General features: G+C 44.8%; 1 protein-coding gene across 1 annotated transcript in view; it reads left to right on the forward strand.

Moving 5' to 3' along the window:
- The window catches only part of PKD1L3 (polycystin 1 like 3, transient receptor potential channel interacting), a 65,647-nt gene that overhangs the window by 16,352 nt on the left and 33,426 nt on the right, over window positions 1-15,869 (forward strand). Inside the window, exons 9-23 of the mRNA XM_075325437.1 lie at window positions 3,717-3,843; window positions 5,241-5,369; window positions 5,588-5,804; window positions 6,849-7,042; window positions 7,980-8,210; window positions 8,311-8,412; window positions 9,441-9,616; window positions 9,727-9,873; window positions 11,267-11,457; window positions 11,977-12,179; window positions 12,482-12,665; window positions 12,745-12,937; window positions 13,017-13,239; window positions 15,260-15,359; window positions 15,502-15,645. Coding sequence (XP_075181552.1) covers window positions 3,717-3,843; window positions 5,241-5,369; window positions 5,588-5,804; window positions 6,849-7,042; window positions 7,980-8,210; window positions 8,311-8,412; window positions 9,441-9,616; window positions 9,727-9,873; window positions 11,267-11,457; window positions 11,977-12,179; window positions 12,482-12,665; window positions 12,745-12,937; window positions 13,017-13,239; window positions 15,260-15,359; window positions 15,502-15,645 — 2,561 coding nt within the window. The remainder of the gene's footprint in view (window positions 1-3,716; window positions 3,844-5,240; window positions 5,370-5,587; window positions 5,805-6,848; window positions 7,043-7,979; window positions 8,211-8,310; window positions 8,413-9,440; window positions 9,617-9,726; window positions 9,874-11,266; window positions 11,458-11,976; window positions 12,180-12,481; window positions 12,666-12,744; window positions 12,938-13,016; window positions 13,240-15,259; window positions 15,360-15,501; window positions 15,646-15,869) is intronic.

Below are 15,869 nucleotides of genomic sequence, written 5' to 3' on the forward strand. Positions count from 1 at the left end.
GATGTTACGTCCTGCTCATCTCCGCCCCTCCGCTTCTATTGGACGGCCGCTTAGTGACGTCGCAGTGACGCCGAACGCACCTCCCCCTTGAAGGCGGGATTGTTCGGCGGTCACAGTGACGTCGCTGCACAGGTATGTGCGTGTGAAGCTGCCGTAGCGATAATGTTTGTTATGGCAGCGATCACCAAATGTCACATGTACGATGGGGGCGGGTGCTATCGCGCACGTCATCCCTAGCTAGCGATGTCGCAGCGTGTAAAGCACCCTTAAGTGGGCAAAGATCCAGAAGCAGCAGGGACAAGGAACACTGAAGAGCTGTCAATCAGGATAGGTGGGCAAAAAAATCATCAGAAGCAGCAGGGAGCAGGGACACTGAAGAGCTGTCAATCAGGATAGGTGGGGAGACATTGAACTACAAAGAAAGTACACCAGCCTTAGCAAGCCTAAAAGAACTATTTACATACATTGGTATGCAGTGTGTATTGTAAAATATAATGGGGTAATGAAAATATTCTAATGAGGTTGTCATGTTGGGGGGGGGGGGGGTCAAAAAAATGACAACCAATTATCTGAGTGACCAGAGCAGTTGTCTCTTCCCTTCCAAAACACTTAAAAAAATGCATTTCTCCACATTGTAAAGTCTTACCCAGTTCATTAGAGGTTTGAGCCAAGATTATCATATACTTTGCACTATTCATGTCTTTAATCAGCATTTGGATTAGTCTGTAACAGGAGCAAAGGCAATATTTCCAAAAAATAGATGAGAAACAATGTGTATGGAAAGGTCATGTTATGCCCACATGTGAACACAAGGTGGCAATGTTTTGCTCCAAAAAAACAATATAAATATATTATTATTATTATTATTATTATTATATATTTATAGAGCACCATTAATTCCATGGGGCTGTACATGAGAAGGGGGTTACATACAGAATACATACACAAGTTACCGTAGACAGACTAGTACAGAGGGAAGAGGACCCTACCCTTGCAGGCTTACATTCTATAGGATTTTGGGGAGGACACAGTAGGTGGGGGATGTAGATTGGGTGGCAGCTCCGCACGGTGGTCGAGTGGCAGATCCGCACGGTGGTCGGGCGGCAGATCCGCACGGTGGTCAGGAGGCAGCTCCGCACGGTGGTCGGGCGGCAGATCCGCACGGTGGTCGGGCGGCAGATCCGCACGGTGGTCGGGTGGCAGCTCCGCACGGTGGTCGGGCGGCAGATCCGCACGGTGGTCGGGCGGCAGATCCGCACGGTGGTCGGGCGGCAGATCCGCACGGTGGTCGGGCGGCAGATCCGCACGGTGGTCGGGTGGCAGATCCGCACGGTGGTCGGGTGGCAGATCCGCACGGTGGTCGGGCGGCAGCTCCGCACGGTGGTCGGGCGGCAGCTCCGCACAGTGTTCGGGCGGCAGCTCCGCACGGTGGTCGGGCGGCAGCTACGCAAGGTGGTCGGGCGGCAGCTCCGCACAGTGGTCGGGCGGCAGCTCCGCACGGTGGTCGGGAGGCAGATCCGCACGGTGGTCGGGAGGCAGATCCGCACGGTGGTCGGGCGGCAGATCCGCACGGTGGTCGGGCGGCAGATCCGCACGGTGGTCGGGCGGCAGATCCGCACGGTGGTCGGGCGGCAGCAGTATATATATATACAGTATATATACTGTATATATAGATAGTATATTTCATATATATAAATATATATATATATCTCAGCGTGTGTGTGTATATATATTTATGCTACAACAAAATACATATACAGTTAGGTCCAGAAATATTTGGACAGTGACACAAGTTTTGTTATTTTAGCTGTTTACAAAAACATGTTCAGAAATACAATTATATATATAATATGGGCTGAAAGTGCACACTCCCAGCTGCAATATGAGAGTTTTCACATCCAAATCGGAGAAAGGGTTTAGGAACCATAGCTCTGTAATGCATAGCCTCCTCTTTTTCAAGGGACCAAAAGTAATTGGACAAGGGACTCTAAGAGCTACAATTAACTCTGAAAGCGTCTCCCTCGTTAACCTGTAATCAATGAAGTAGTTATAAAAGGTCTGGGGTTGATTACAGGTGTGTGGTTTTGCATTTGGAAGCTGTTGCTGTGACCAGACAACATGCGGTCTAAGGAACTCTCAATTGAGGTGAAGCAGAACATCCTGAGGCTGAAAAAAAAGAAAAAATCCATCAGAGAGATAGCAGACATGCTTGGAGTAGCAAAATCAACAGTCGGGTACATTCTGAGAAAAAAGGAATTGACTGGTGAGCTTGGGAACTCAAAAAGGCCTGGGCGTCCACGGATGACAACAGTGGTGGATGATCGCCGCATACTTTCTTTGGTGAAGAAGAACCCGTTCACAACATCAACTGAAGTCCAGAACACTCTCAGTGAAGTAGGTGTATCTGTCTCTAAGTCAACAGTAAAGAGAAGACTCCATGAAAGTAAATACAAAGGGTTCACATCTAGATGCAAACCATTCATCAATTCCAAAAATAGACAGGCCAGAGTTACATTTGCTGAAAAACACCTCATGAAGCAGCTCAATTCTGGAAAAGTATTCTATGGACAGATGAGACCAAGATCAACCTGTACCAGAACGATGGGAAGAAAAAAGTTTGGAGAAGAAAGGGAACGGCACATGATCCAAGACACACCACATCCTCTGTAAAACATGGCGGAGGCAACGTGATGGCATGGGCATGCATGGCTTTCAATGGCACTGGGTCACTTGTGTTTATTGATGACATAACAGCAGACAAGAGTAGCCGGATGAATTCTGAAGTGTACCGGGATATACTTTCAGCCCAGATTCAGCCAAATGCCGCAAAGTTGATCGGACGGCGCTTCATAGTACAGATGGACAATGACCCCAAGCATACAGCCAAAGCTACCCAGGAGTTCATGAGTGCAAAAAAGTGGAACATTCTGCAATGGCCAAGTCAATCACCAGATCTTAACCCAATTGAGCATGCATTTCACTTGCTCAAATCCAGACTTAAGACGGAAAGACCCACAAACAAGCAAGACCTGAAGGCTGCGGCTGTAAAGGCCTGGCAAAGCATTAAGAAGGAGGAAACCCAGCGTTTGGTGATGTCCATGGGTTCCAGACTTAAGGCAGTGATTGCCTCCAAAGGATTCGCAACAAAATATTGAAAATAAAAATATTTTGTTTGGGTTTGGTTTATTTGTCCAATTAGTTTTGACCTCCTAAAATGTGGAGTGTTTGTAAAGAAATGTGACAATTCCTACAATTTCTATCAGATATTTTTGTTCAAACCTTCAAATTAAACGTTACAATCTGCACTTGAATTCTGTTGTAGAGGTTTCATTTCAATCCAATGTGGTGGCATGCAGAGCCCAACTCGCCAAAATTGTGTCACTGTCCAAATATTTCTGGACCTAACTGTATATATAGTGTGTGTGTATACATATTTATGCTATGACAATATATTTATATACATAGATAGATAGATAGATAGATACACACTGTATATAGTGTATGTGTATATATTTATGCTACCACAACATATATATATATATATATATATATATATATATATATATATATATATATAGAGCATGTGTACATATAGTTATGCTTGTTCTACAGCAGCTTGGATGTCAAATGTTCCATTCCCTAATACAGCGGGCAATGACATGGTCCATTATATTGTGGTAATCTCTCTGCTTTCTTATATTTCTGGCTCTCATCAGGATGGCGCCTTCAGCCCTGACTTCCGGACCTTTTATCACCGACCTGCCAGCGGCCTGCAGAGTCACCTTTCCCTCCTCCTCGACTTTGCGAGAAAAAACTGAGGTCTACCAGACAGTAAATTTAATGGTGAGTTACATTTTAGTACATTCTTGCAATTTTGATGTGACTGTATCACATGTTTGTCTATATTAATTATCAGCTGGGTTGAATATTAAATATATTCTGTATTTACACGTTAATCAAGTAAAACTGTAACAGATGGTTGCAGCCTATGGTCCACCATTTGCACGACGATTTTTGCAGCGTGTAGATGAGTTGTGTGAAATCTGACCCACATGGCTGCTACTATGCAAAAATCTTCAGCAAATAATCCACCATGTTTCTTTAGTGGTCTATGGTTGGATCAGAAGGACCACGTGGTAGACCTTTGTATATAGCAAAAAAAAAATAATTCATACATGAATAAATAGAGTAAATAGCCAAAAATAGGAACCAATTAAATCTTTATTGAGACATTATGTTACAATATAAAAAAGAAAAAAAGAAAAACAAAACAATTATTGCACTCTCCCATCAGTGAAGCCCCGGCGAAACGCGCGTCAGGGTATTTGTGCTTAATCATTTGCTCTTGGCATGGTATTCACAGTCTTTTATGGCTGTTTGTGTATCTTGATTTGGAAAGGCGCACACCTATCTATATAAGACCTCACAGCTCACAGTGCATGTCACACCAAATGAGAATCATGAGGTCAAAGAAACTGCCCAAGGAGCTCAGACAGAATTGTGGTAAGGCACAGATCTGGCCAAGGTTACAAAAGAATTTCTGCAGTACTCAAGGTCCTAAGAGCACAGTGGCCTCCATAATCCTTAAATGGAAGAAGTTTGGGTCCATCAGAACTCTACCTAGACCTGGCCATCCAGCCAAACTGAGCAATCGTGGGAGAAGAGGCTTGGTGAGAAAGGTAAAGAAGAACCCCAAGATCACTGTGGTTGAGCTCCAGAGATGTAGCAGGGAGATGGGAGAAAGTTCCACAAAGTCAACTATCACTGCAGCCCTCCACCAGTCGGGCCTTTAATGCAGAGCCTCTCCTCAGTGCAAGACATATGAAAGCCCACATAGAGTTTTCAAAAAAACACATGAAGGACTCCCAGACTATGAGAAATAAGATTTTCTGGTCTGATGAGACAAAGATAGAACTTTTTGGTGATAATTCTAAGTGGTATGTGTGGACAAAACCAGGCACCGCTTATCACCTGCCCAATACAATCCCCACAGTGAAACATGGTGGTGGCAGCATCATGCTATGTCTCAATAAAGATTTAACTGGTTCTTATTTTTTGGCTATTTACTCTGTTTATTCTTGTAGGAATTTTTTGAGATTTTAAGAGTTAGCTGCTATATATTTTCTGGTCACTTATCGTTTTTTTCTTAGGATATAGCAGTCTACATTTTGTCTGATACATGTGCATATGACCTGCTCCAATATGCACAAGATTAACCCCTCTTCCGCTTTCCTTTCCAGCTCTTGGCTCTCTCCGTTAATCCATTTAGTCACCTGAGTCCAGTGGAAATCGTGGGTCCGGTGGTGAATATTTTGCTCGGGTCTGATGATGGCGGTATTAGTGTTGACAACATGACTGAGTACATTGAGGTGGGCAGAACGTCTGGCTTGATAAGTTCTCGCTGTGCCAGGGAATAGATGTGTGCGCCAACATGGTGAACGATGCCAGGCAATGATGCATAGCTCGTCTCCTAATTTCGTGTCTTATTTTTCATTGTTGATTTTGGCTTCTTACCAGTAGTATCGTGTGAGAGGCGACATATGCCAGGGATCTCACAATTTTGCCTTATTTTTTTCATATTTTCTAGATTGTGTTGATAAAAAACCAGAGCGCTACGACCAATGTATCCAAGACGTACCTGACCAAAGATAGAAACATCATCCTAGCGCTGAACGTGACCTCTGGCAACCATACTGTGGTCCTCAAACTGGAGCCTGAACTTCCAGTGTCGCTTATCCTATATGTCGGATTTGAGGCTAAACCCAACAGCAGCTCCTTCCTTTACAACCTCTCCCTGCCGAACGGTAAGGACCATGATCCTGGTTCATTTATTCACCATATATATGGTATTTAGCAAAGGCAGACATGGAAAGTGTGATTCTAGTCACTACCTACGGCAGTAAAGACGGAAGGGTAGTCAGACAAGCCGGGATCAGGAAACTGGAGGACACGACAGGACACAGGGAGTAAGCAGAAACGCAGTCAAGTCGCAGGCCAAGGATCCGAATTCTAGGAGAGTATGTATTAGATTCAGGGAGCAAAAAGAGATGTGGTCAGGTAACGGTCCGAGGTCAGAAGTCAGGAGGTCATGGCAAGAACAGGGAGCAGGCAGAAACGTGGTCAAGTAATGGACTGAGGTCAGAAGCCAGGAGGTAACGACAAGAACAGGGAGCGGGCAGAGACGTGGTCAAGTAGTGGTCCGAGGTCAGAAGCCAGGCGGTAATGACAAAAACAGGGAGCAGACAGAGACGTGGTCAAGTAAGGTCCGAGGTCAGAAGCCAGGAGGTAACGATAAGAACGGGGAGTGGGCAGAGAGCAGTCAATCAACAGTCCAGGGTCAGAAATCTTAGATCAGAGCCCAAACATAAGCCAAGAGCACAACTGCAGAACCAGAGAGTACGACTGGTGAGGTTCTGGGAGAGCATGCTCAGTAATGAAACAGAGCAATTACCTGGAAGATGGAACACCTGAGTACCAGCACCTTCCAGAACCTGCATGGAAAAATGTACTGTCAAACAACTTGTAAGCTAGGGCTCAAAGAAACACAGCAGAGCATCTTCAAATGCAAGATGCTCTGCACAATGGAAACATGTCAATGCTGCCTCTGTAGTTCAGGAAGGCGCAGCAAAGCATCACCTGTGTGCAAGATGCCCTGCACAGAGGGATTGTGACAGAAAGCAGAAAAGCATATGGCCCTTTGCTCTCCAATATCTGCACGCACAGCACCAATGTAATCCTCATTTCTGGTGCAGTTGCGGGGTCTACCCATATGGTATGGCCGTCCTTAGTTGACAAGTACTAGGGCGCGGGAGCTTCCTTTCAATCTAATACCTCCTTTCTCTTTTCAGGTGATTTATATACCTGGGTGTTCACTCCGGATTACTTTGTCAATGGCACCGGGATATACTATGTCAATGTGACTTTGACTAATGGAAGTATATGGGAACAGCAGACAACTTTGGCTTATACTATTAGCCTATTTGGAGCACAATGTGTCTACTGGGATGAATATTTGAGAATATGGAATGATGATGGCTGCTACGTGAGTACTTAAAGGGGTTTTCAGATTTAGGAAAACTCATATCCCGGTTAAAAAAAACAAAATGTGCTTTACTCATCCTCCCGCAGTCCATTCTTGAGTCTCCACCACTGCTCCCGGTGTCTGTTATTGTCTGCAGTGCTGACGTCAATCAGTTAGCTCATCAACTCAGGTTATAGCACTGTCAACGTGACATCAGCACTGTAGACAATCAAAAGACACGGGAGACTCATCAGCAGACCTGGGTAGGGTGAGCAAAGCATAGAGTGATGACTGTCACTAGGTGGCGCTATACACTTACTTGCATGCAGTAAATGGAGAGGTAGTCAGACAGGCCGAGATCATAAACCAGGAGGACACGACAGTACACGGGGTACAGACAGAGACGAGGTCAGGATGCAAGCCGATGGTCAGGGTTCCAGGAGAGTACATACAAAATACAGGGAGCAGATGGGGACTTGGTCAGGAGGAAGTCCGAGGTCAGAAGCTGGGAAGTAACAGCAGAAACAGGGCAGGACAGACAGAGACTGGTCAACAAAGTCCGGACGAGAGACCAAGCTCTGAACACTGAGCACCATGGGAGCCAACAGCACAACTGTAACCAGGAACTACGACTGGCAGGTCCTGAGCTAACACACTCCCTAAAGAAGCAGAGCAATCACCGGGAACGAGAAGCATCTACGTGAGCACCTCCCAGGACCAGCGTGGAACCCAGTGCTGAGAATCAACATGCAGAGCATTCATCCTGCAAAATGCTCTGCACTATAGGCAACATATACCGGCTCTGCAGGAGAGCATAGCAGCACAATACAGAATGTTCTGCACATAGGAATCATGACACATAGTTTGTTGTTTTTTTTAAAAAAAAAAATAACTTTGTCCAACATGTTTCTGCACATAAAAGTAAAAATCAACGGACACACTTTTTTTTTTCGGACAGGTTGGACCCCAAAGTACAGAATCGGAGACCCACTGCCTGTGCAACCACCTAACTTTTTTTGCCAGTTCCTTCTTGGTCATGCCGCATGTGGTAGACCTCAGTGAGACGCTGATGCTCTTTGCCAATGTGACAAATAACCCGGTTGGGCTGGCGCTGCTCGGCAGCCTGGTGGGATTCTTCCTGATCGTGTTATTTTGGGCATGGAAAAAAGACAAGGAGGATTTTAAAAAGGTAAATGGCAAGATTGCACCCTGGGGCGTGACCAGATGGTCCCGGGGGTTCATAAAAATACACTCATTACTGATTTTATGCACTTTCTTTCCATTCCCAGGTCAGGGTTGCCATTCTTACAGATAACGACCCCGCTTTTCACCATAGATATATGGTCAAAGTATGCACCGGCTTCCGTATGGGATCTGGCACCACTTCCCAGGTATATACTGGGCATATCACACCTCAAATGTAATGCCTTATTTGCCCTAAAGAGGATACATTTACATATTTGATTAGTAATTTGCCTATATATTGGCTTGTTTCATACATAAGATGCCTTTTTTGCATTTTCTGAAGTGTCAGACATGAGAAATGTAGTGTAGAAGGCATATGCAAATCAGGCTGGAAGTGCATGGGGGCGTGTCATTGCACTGTTCCTTGCCCTCAGTGCACTTATTGTCATAAAGAGTTTTGCACAAACATTGCCATGGCGGCGTTGGCCTCTGTTTAGATTGCAGATTCTCATACTCCTCCCCATGGTTTCTCTGGTGTCTGGGATCAATACAGGCAGACTCAGGCATTGACCTGCTGTGTGCTGATTCATAAACAGGCTAGCAAGAGTTAATCTCTGCTGGTCTGCTTGCTCTTTTGATCACATGTTGTAGGGAGGCCTATCACGTCTGCTCCCCTCCTATTTATGCTGGTTGAAACCTTCCACCCATGCCAGCTATAGTTTGTCTTTATTGGTCTATGACTTGTGATGTCCTAGCCTTACTGGTGAAAGTTGTGCTTATTGCTTGGAGCAGTTGTGGAGTTTACCCTTGTTGTTTTGTAGCTTCCTTCCTGCTCTTGTTTTTCCTCCTAAACCTCTTATTGTCTTTACCTTTGTGTGTGTGTTCTGTGACAGAGTTTTGGTTTTCCGTTGTCTGTCTTTATATGTGGGTTTCATCATACTTCTGTCCCGTCCCTCCCTGGTGGGAGGGGGAATCAGATCAGGACTGGTCAGGAGTAGGACCAGGAAGGAGGCTCAGACCTCTCCACCATCAGGAGTATCCCTAAGGATAGGGCTAGCATAGGGGACAGATTAGGAGCCCCAATTCCTAGCTATCCCAAGGTCATCGTGACACTTCCATCCTATTTTCATATACCTTTTACAATGACTGGCACATCGGATCTCTACAAAGAAGGTATCAAATTAGGTTATTTTCATATTCCATGTGGATCTCTCTTATTCCTCTATTATTGTAGGTTGTTCTGACCCTGTATGGTTCAGAGGGGCAGTCTGACCCCCACCTCCTGTCAGATTCGGATAAGCAGATATTTCACAGAGGGGCGGTTGATGTTTTCCTCCTAAAGACACGATACCTGGGGGAGCTGCACAGCCTGAGACTTTGGCACAGTAACTCTGGAGCCAGCCCTTCCTGGTAATTGAATGCAAGGAGCAAATTAATAAGACTGCTGGAGATTTATTTTTGGAATCCGTGACATTACTTCACTCCCCGATTCTTGCATCTTGTTTTTTTTATTGTGACAGGTACGTGCACCGTGTCTCGGTGACTGATCTGGCTGCTGAGAAGACCTGGTACTTCCTTTGCGACTCTTGGCTCTCGTCCGACTTTGCCGATTGCCAGATGGACCGAATCTTTGCATCTGCCTCTAAAGCCAACTTAATGAGTCTGAGGTATGGCATCCCATCAGATATGACGACAGGACACGCCAAATACATTTTTAATGTAACGGTTTTCCACATTTTTGTAGATAGATACACCATATGGAGAAGGAGAAAACTATTGGACATATGTCTTCATCACTGAATTTAGGATTTTTCCTTTGCCTCGGAGTATATCCTCCGGCCCCTCGCTTCTCCCCCATTTCACAACTTCAGGCCCTCTCCCACCGGTGTATATCCTCCGGCTCCTTGCCCCCAGTGTACAAAATCAGACCCTCTCCAAACAGAGTATTTCCTCCAGCCCCTTGCCCCCAGTGTACAACATCTGACCCTCTCCAACCAGTGTATATCTTCATGCCCCCAGTGCACAATACCTGGCCATCTCCCACCGATGTATATCCTCCGGCCCCTTGCTTCTCCCCCATTTCACAACTTCAGGCCCTCTCCCACCGGTGTATATCCTCCAACTCCTTGCCCCCAGTGTACAAAATAAGATACTATCCAAACAGTGTATATCCTCCAGCCCCTTGCCCCCAGTGCACAACATCAGGCCCTCTCCCACCGGTGTATATCATCTGGCCCCTTGCCCCAGTGCACAACACCAGGCCCTCTCCCACCAGTGTATATCCTCCGTCCCCTTGCCCCATCGCACAACAGCAGGCCCTCTCCCACCGGTGTATATCCTCTGGCCTCTTTCCCCAAGTGCATCTTCTATGAAGAGCCCCGTCCGATGATATGTACCCCTATTGATGATACTTTTGCCTTCCCCCGTTTTATGCTTGCAGGTATCTGCTATTCTCAGGCACCGTAGAGAAATTTCTCAAAGATCACCTGTGGTTTTCAACATCATGGGTACAACATCAAAGTCCCTCTCCAATCGGAGTATATCCTCAGGCCCCTTGCCCACATTGCAAAACATCAGGTCCTCTCCCACCATTGTATATCCTCCGGCCCCTTGACCCCAGTGCACAACATCAGGCCCTCTCCCCCTGCTGTATATCCTCTGGCCCTTTGCCCCCAGTCCACAACATCAAATACTCTCCCACTGGTGTATATCCTCTAGTCTTTTGCCTGCAGTGAACATTATCAAGCTTTCTCCCACCGGTGTATATCCTACAGCCCCTTGCCCCTAGTGTACAACATCAGGCCCTCTCCCACCGGTGTATATCCTATGGCCCCTTGCCCCTAGTGTACAACATCAGGTCCTCTCCCTCCCACCGGTGTATATCCTACAGCCCCTTGCCCCTAGTGTACAACATAAGGCCCTCTCCCACCGGTGTATATCCTCTGGCCCCTTGCCCCAAGTATATCTTCTATGAAGAGCCATGTCCGGTGACATGTACCCCTACTAATCATACTTTTGCTCTTTCTTCACTTTGGGCCTTCTCCCATTTTATGTTTTTAGGTATCTGCTATTCTCAGGTACCGTAGAGAAGTTTCTCAAAGATCACCTGTGGTTTTCAGTGTGGACTCGCTGCCCATGGAGCCCCTTCACCCGAGTGCAGAGGATCTGTTGCTGCATGTGTCTCTTATTCTGCGGCTTGGTCATTAATATCATGTTCTGGAACATTCGTCCAGATGAGGACTCACAGACAGGTACATGGGACAGACCTAAGACCTGGAAATAGTGAAAAATTCATGCACAAACTACAGTATGTTAGGAAGTTATAGACACCTAAAATGGGGTTGTGAGAGAATAGAATCCATTTTCTATTCTCAGCGAAACCATCTTGTCTTATAACTGAATGATGTCATAGGGTGGGGAAGTTTCACATTTCTATACACACCCCTGCAGCTCTTATTGGTGCATAGTTCAGAGGAGTTATTTCTTTGTTTGAGGTACTATATAAACTGGTCACATGATGTAATAAAGCTGAAACTTTCAGTACATCACAAAGCATGCGTGTGCTGTAATGATTTCCCGAGCGCTCGTAAAACAAATCTTATTAATTTGAAGTTCAAGAGGCATAGAAGGAGTGTATTTTGCTCACAGGGTCTATCAAGGTTTTTGACATTTTGACCTATTCTTGATGGAGGCTTGGAACAGCAACATTAGCAGTTGGCAATTCTTACCTAGTATTTTGTCCTTTTTTTATTGGGTCTATTTCTTTACAGGGAAGTTTTTTATAACCTTCACTCAGATTTTGATCAGCGTCCAGTCGTCGGCCATCCTACTGCCTGTGAACCTCCTAATTGTACAGATGTTCCAGCTCATCCAGGTACAGGTTAAACAGGTGACACCAACGCTAAATAAACTACGTGTTTCCCTCCCGCCAAAACCACCAACCAAAGAGGTTGCGACACAGTATTTGGTTAAGGTAAGAGCATTCAATTCTTAATATGGCCATACATCTGAGATTGCTTTCTTCTAGACTCTTGACCAGTCTACAGCGATCCCTCCGACCCCACTGCACACTATGGGGATGACTTTGCTTAAAAGGGTGCACAAGTTCTCAATACTGAGAGTGGAGAACAAACGATGAGACATGTTGTAATCCACCAGCCCAACCATTTTTTTAAGGAACAATTGAGAGAATCACCTTCGAAAACCAATATGGCCACCATTATGGTTGTCACCCATATTTTACATTATACCTTGGCTCTCTGTCCTATGTTATAGGAGCTAAATGATATTGTGGACTACCTCCAGAAGTATATCATCCAGGTTCTAGGCGAGAGCGCCGACGATCTGCCTTCTCCTAAATCTGACTCCGTGCTCGACTACATTGAGACGTTGTCCCGTCTCGTGGAATCCTACATCTGTGTTCCCGGAGAAAGTAGCCAAGCCAGCAATCGTACGACGGGTGCGTGTATCCGACATTCCCAAAATCAAACAGCACACCCCAATCATAATGATTAATGTCCCTCCGCTTTCTATTGCAGTCATCACCCCACATCAGTGCCACTTCTTTCATTACCTGTATAAAATCTTGGAGAACCTCCAGTATCAGGTTTCTTCTGTGGATCTGGATTATGTCCCAAAACCCATCGATTACATCCAAGCCTCGAATATTCTGTTTGATCTGAAGGAACTTCTACAAACTTTTAATGTGTCCGGGGCGCCACTGCCGAGCAGGTATCCAACCCAAGTCCATACCGCGATACTAAATCTCACCGTGGTGCATCATTTGACCATTTTTTAATTTTTTTTTCAGCTTGACCACGGGTTTCCCTGTTACCACAAACCAGAAAAGATGTTGTCAGATGCCCAAATTTTTCACCTTCTTGTGTTGGTTCTTTTTGTTTGCTATCAGTTTTTTTTCTGCTTTTTACATGGTGCTGGTTAGTCTGGACATGACCAAAGACAAAGCCACCAGCTGGCTCATATCTATCCTGCTCTCCCTCCTACAGAGCATCGTCTTAATACCACCCATCAAGGTATGAAGTGGAATATCCTCAGCATCTATCTATCTATCTATCTATCTATCTATCTATCTATCTATCTATCTATCTATCTATCTATCTATCTATCTATCTATCTATCTATCTTTATATCTTTCTATCTATCCCTCTATCTATCTATCTATCTATCTATCTATCTATCTATCTATCCCTCTATCTATCCCTCTATCTATCTATCTATCTATCTATCTATCTATCTATCCCTCTATCTATCCATCTGTCTATCTATCCCTCTATCTATCTATCTATCTATCTATCTATCTATCTATCTATCTATCTATCTATCTATCTATCTATCTATCCCTTTATCTATCTATCTATCTATCTATCTATCCCTCTATCTATCTATCTATCTATCTATCCCTCTATCTATCTATCTATCTATCTATCTATCCCATATCTATCTATCCCTCTATCTATCTATCCCTTTATCTATCTATCTATCTATCTATCTATCCCATATCTATCTATCTATCTATCTATCCCTCTATCTATCTATTTATCCCATATCTATCTATCTATCTATCTATCTATCTATCTATCCCATATCTATCTATCTATCCCATATCTATCTATCTATCTATCTATCTATCCCATATCTATCTATCTATCTATCTATCTATCTATCTATCTTTCTATCTATCTATCTATCTATCTATCTATCTATCTATCTTTCTATCTATCTATCTATCTATCCCTCTGTCTATCTATCTATCTATCCATGTATCTATCTATCTATCTATCTATCCCATATCTATCTATCTATCTATCTATCTATCCATCTATCTATCTATCCCATATCTATCTATCTATCTATCTATCCCATATCTATCTATCTATCTATCTATCTATCTATCTATCCCATATCTATCTATCCCTCTATCTATCTATCTATCTATCAGTCCCATATCTATCTTCACCTACAGGATTTGCATGTCTAAATCCGCACAGAAAATGTCCCTGGGGTGTGGATTTAGAAATCGGCATCAGGTTAAATCTTTGTCACGCTAGGTACAGGGAAGTACCAAGCGAATGGTGATAGAGAAGGGAAGGGAATCCCTGTGTCTAGAGAAGGGGGAGATAGTGACCCCTGACCAAACCTACTGCTGGTCCCTGGGGTCCCTCACTACCCTAGATAGCTTCTGCACCTATGCGCCGAGTCGAATACTTGACCCTAGGTATCTCTAGTGCTCACCATCCTAGATAGGTCCCACGCCTATGCGCCAAGCTGGATACCTAACCCTAGGTATCCCTACTGCTGGTCCCTTGGGTCCCTCACTACCATAGATAGGTTCCTCACCTATGCGCCAAAACGGATACCTGACCCTAGGTATCTCTAGTGATGGACCCTGGGGTCCCTCGCCACCCTAGATAGATTCTGCACCTATGCGCCGAGCAGGATACCTGACCCTAGGTATCCCTAGCGCTGAGCCAAAAATAAGGAACAGATGGGATGAGCTCTTCGTCAACCCCACTAAACACTATAGAAAACACAAGGAGGACACACAGGGGTAAAATACATAAACTACTTATCTACGGATGACTCAGATAGAAGTTCAGCAAAGTTTCAGCCACGATACCACAGATGCGTACAAACCACCTGCTTGCAACCAGAGCTTGAATGAACTGTTACCAGCACCAGACTAGGGAAAGAAGAGGTATTTAAGCACCAAGAGAATACTGGTAATCAGCAGCTGGATGGAAGCAGAGATAAAAACCCAGCAGGAAAGCTACCTAATACAATGAATACTGACAGCAGGAACAATAGAAAGTCAGGGAGCATTCTGTGCAGCCAAACGCTGTGACCTTCTATTACCAGAAATCTCATGACTGTCTGTCATCCGTGACACACCCGTAACAATCTTTCTGTGGATTTTCTTTGCAGGTTTCACCGTTTACAAGGCCTAGGTCCCTCTGTCTACTTCACCAGTACAAATGCCGACATGTATTGGCAGCCATGTCTATGCTGACACTCTTGCTGTTTGCCATTGCACAGGTTTTTGCCCAGACTATCTTTATGTTCCGTATACTGAGGAGAAGCAATATTGAAGACGCCTCCGAGGAGCAGCAGCTGTACGGGATTCTTGGCCTGCTGGGTTCGTACAGCTTTATATTACTATGTTGGAAGGGAACATTGGTTACGAGAGGACCTGAAGTGATCCTAAGAAACGTTTATTAATGTTTTGGTAGTAAATCCCTTTAATTATAATTTTTGGCAATGTTAATTTGTATTCACAGTAAGTCGTGCGGACTGGGAGCTCTCAGGCTTCAGGGACCCATCTAATCCGGTGTATCGGGCGCCATCTAACAAGAGAACGACCAGCCTGAAGAAGCAGAGATCCATGGAGACGAAGCTTTACAAACTGATCCATGAGATTGTTGGTACGGCAAATGATTCCTATTTTTGCTATGTGTGTATCACTACAAGAATTATTTAGTGCAAATAAGGTCCCGAAATATCCAGGGGATCTCTCAGAATCCCGGAATAGAAGGATCTGCTGAATTATCCATCAAAGCAGCTCTCCTGGAAAGTTTCCGGTGCCTTGCGTCAAAAAAAGCTCTACGAAACGTTCATTCAGGTGGTGGAAACCGGGCTGTGACTTGTA

This window comes from Anomaloglossus baeobatrachus, chromosome 10, assembly GCF_048569485.1.
Source record: "Anomaloglossus baeobatrachus isolate aAnoBae1 chromosome 10, aAnoBae1.hap1, whole genome shotgun sequence".
In the NCBI taxonomy this organism is placed as follows: Eukaryota; Metazoa; Chordata; class Amphibia; order Anura; family Aromobatidae; genus Anomaloglossus; species Anomaloglossus baeobatrachus.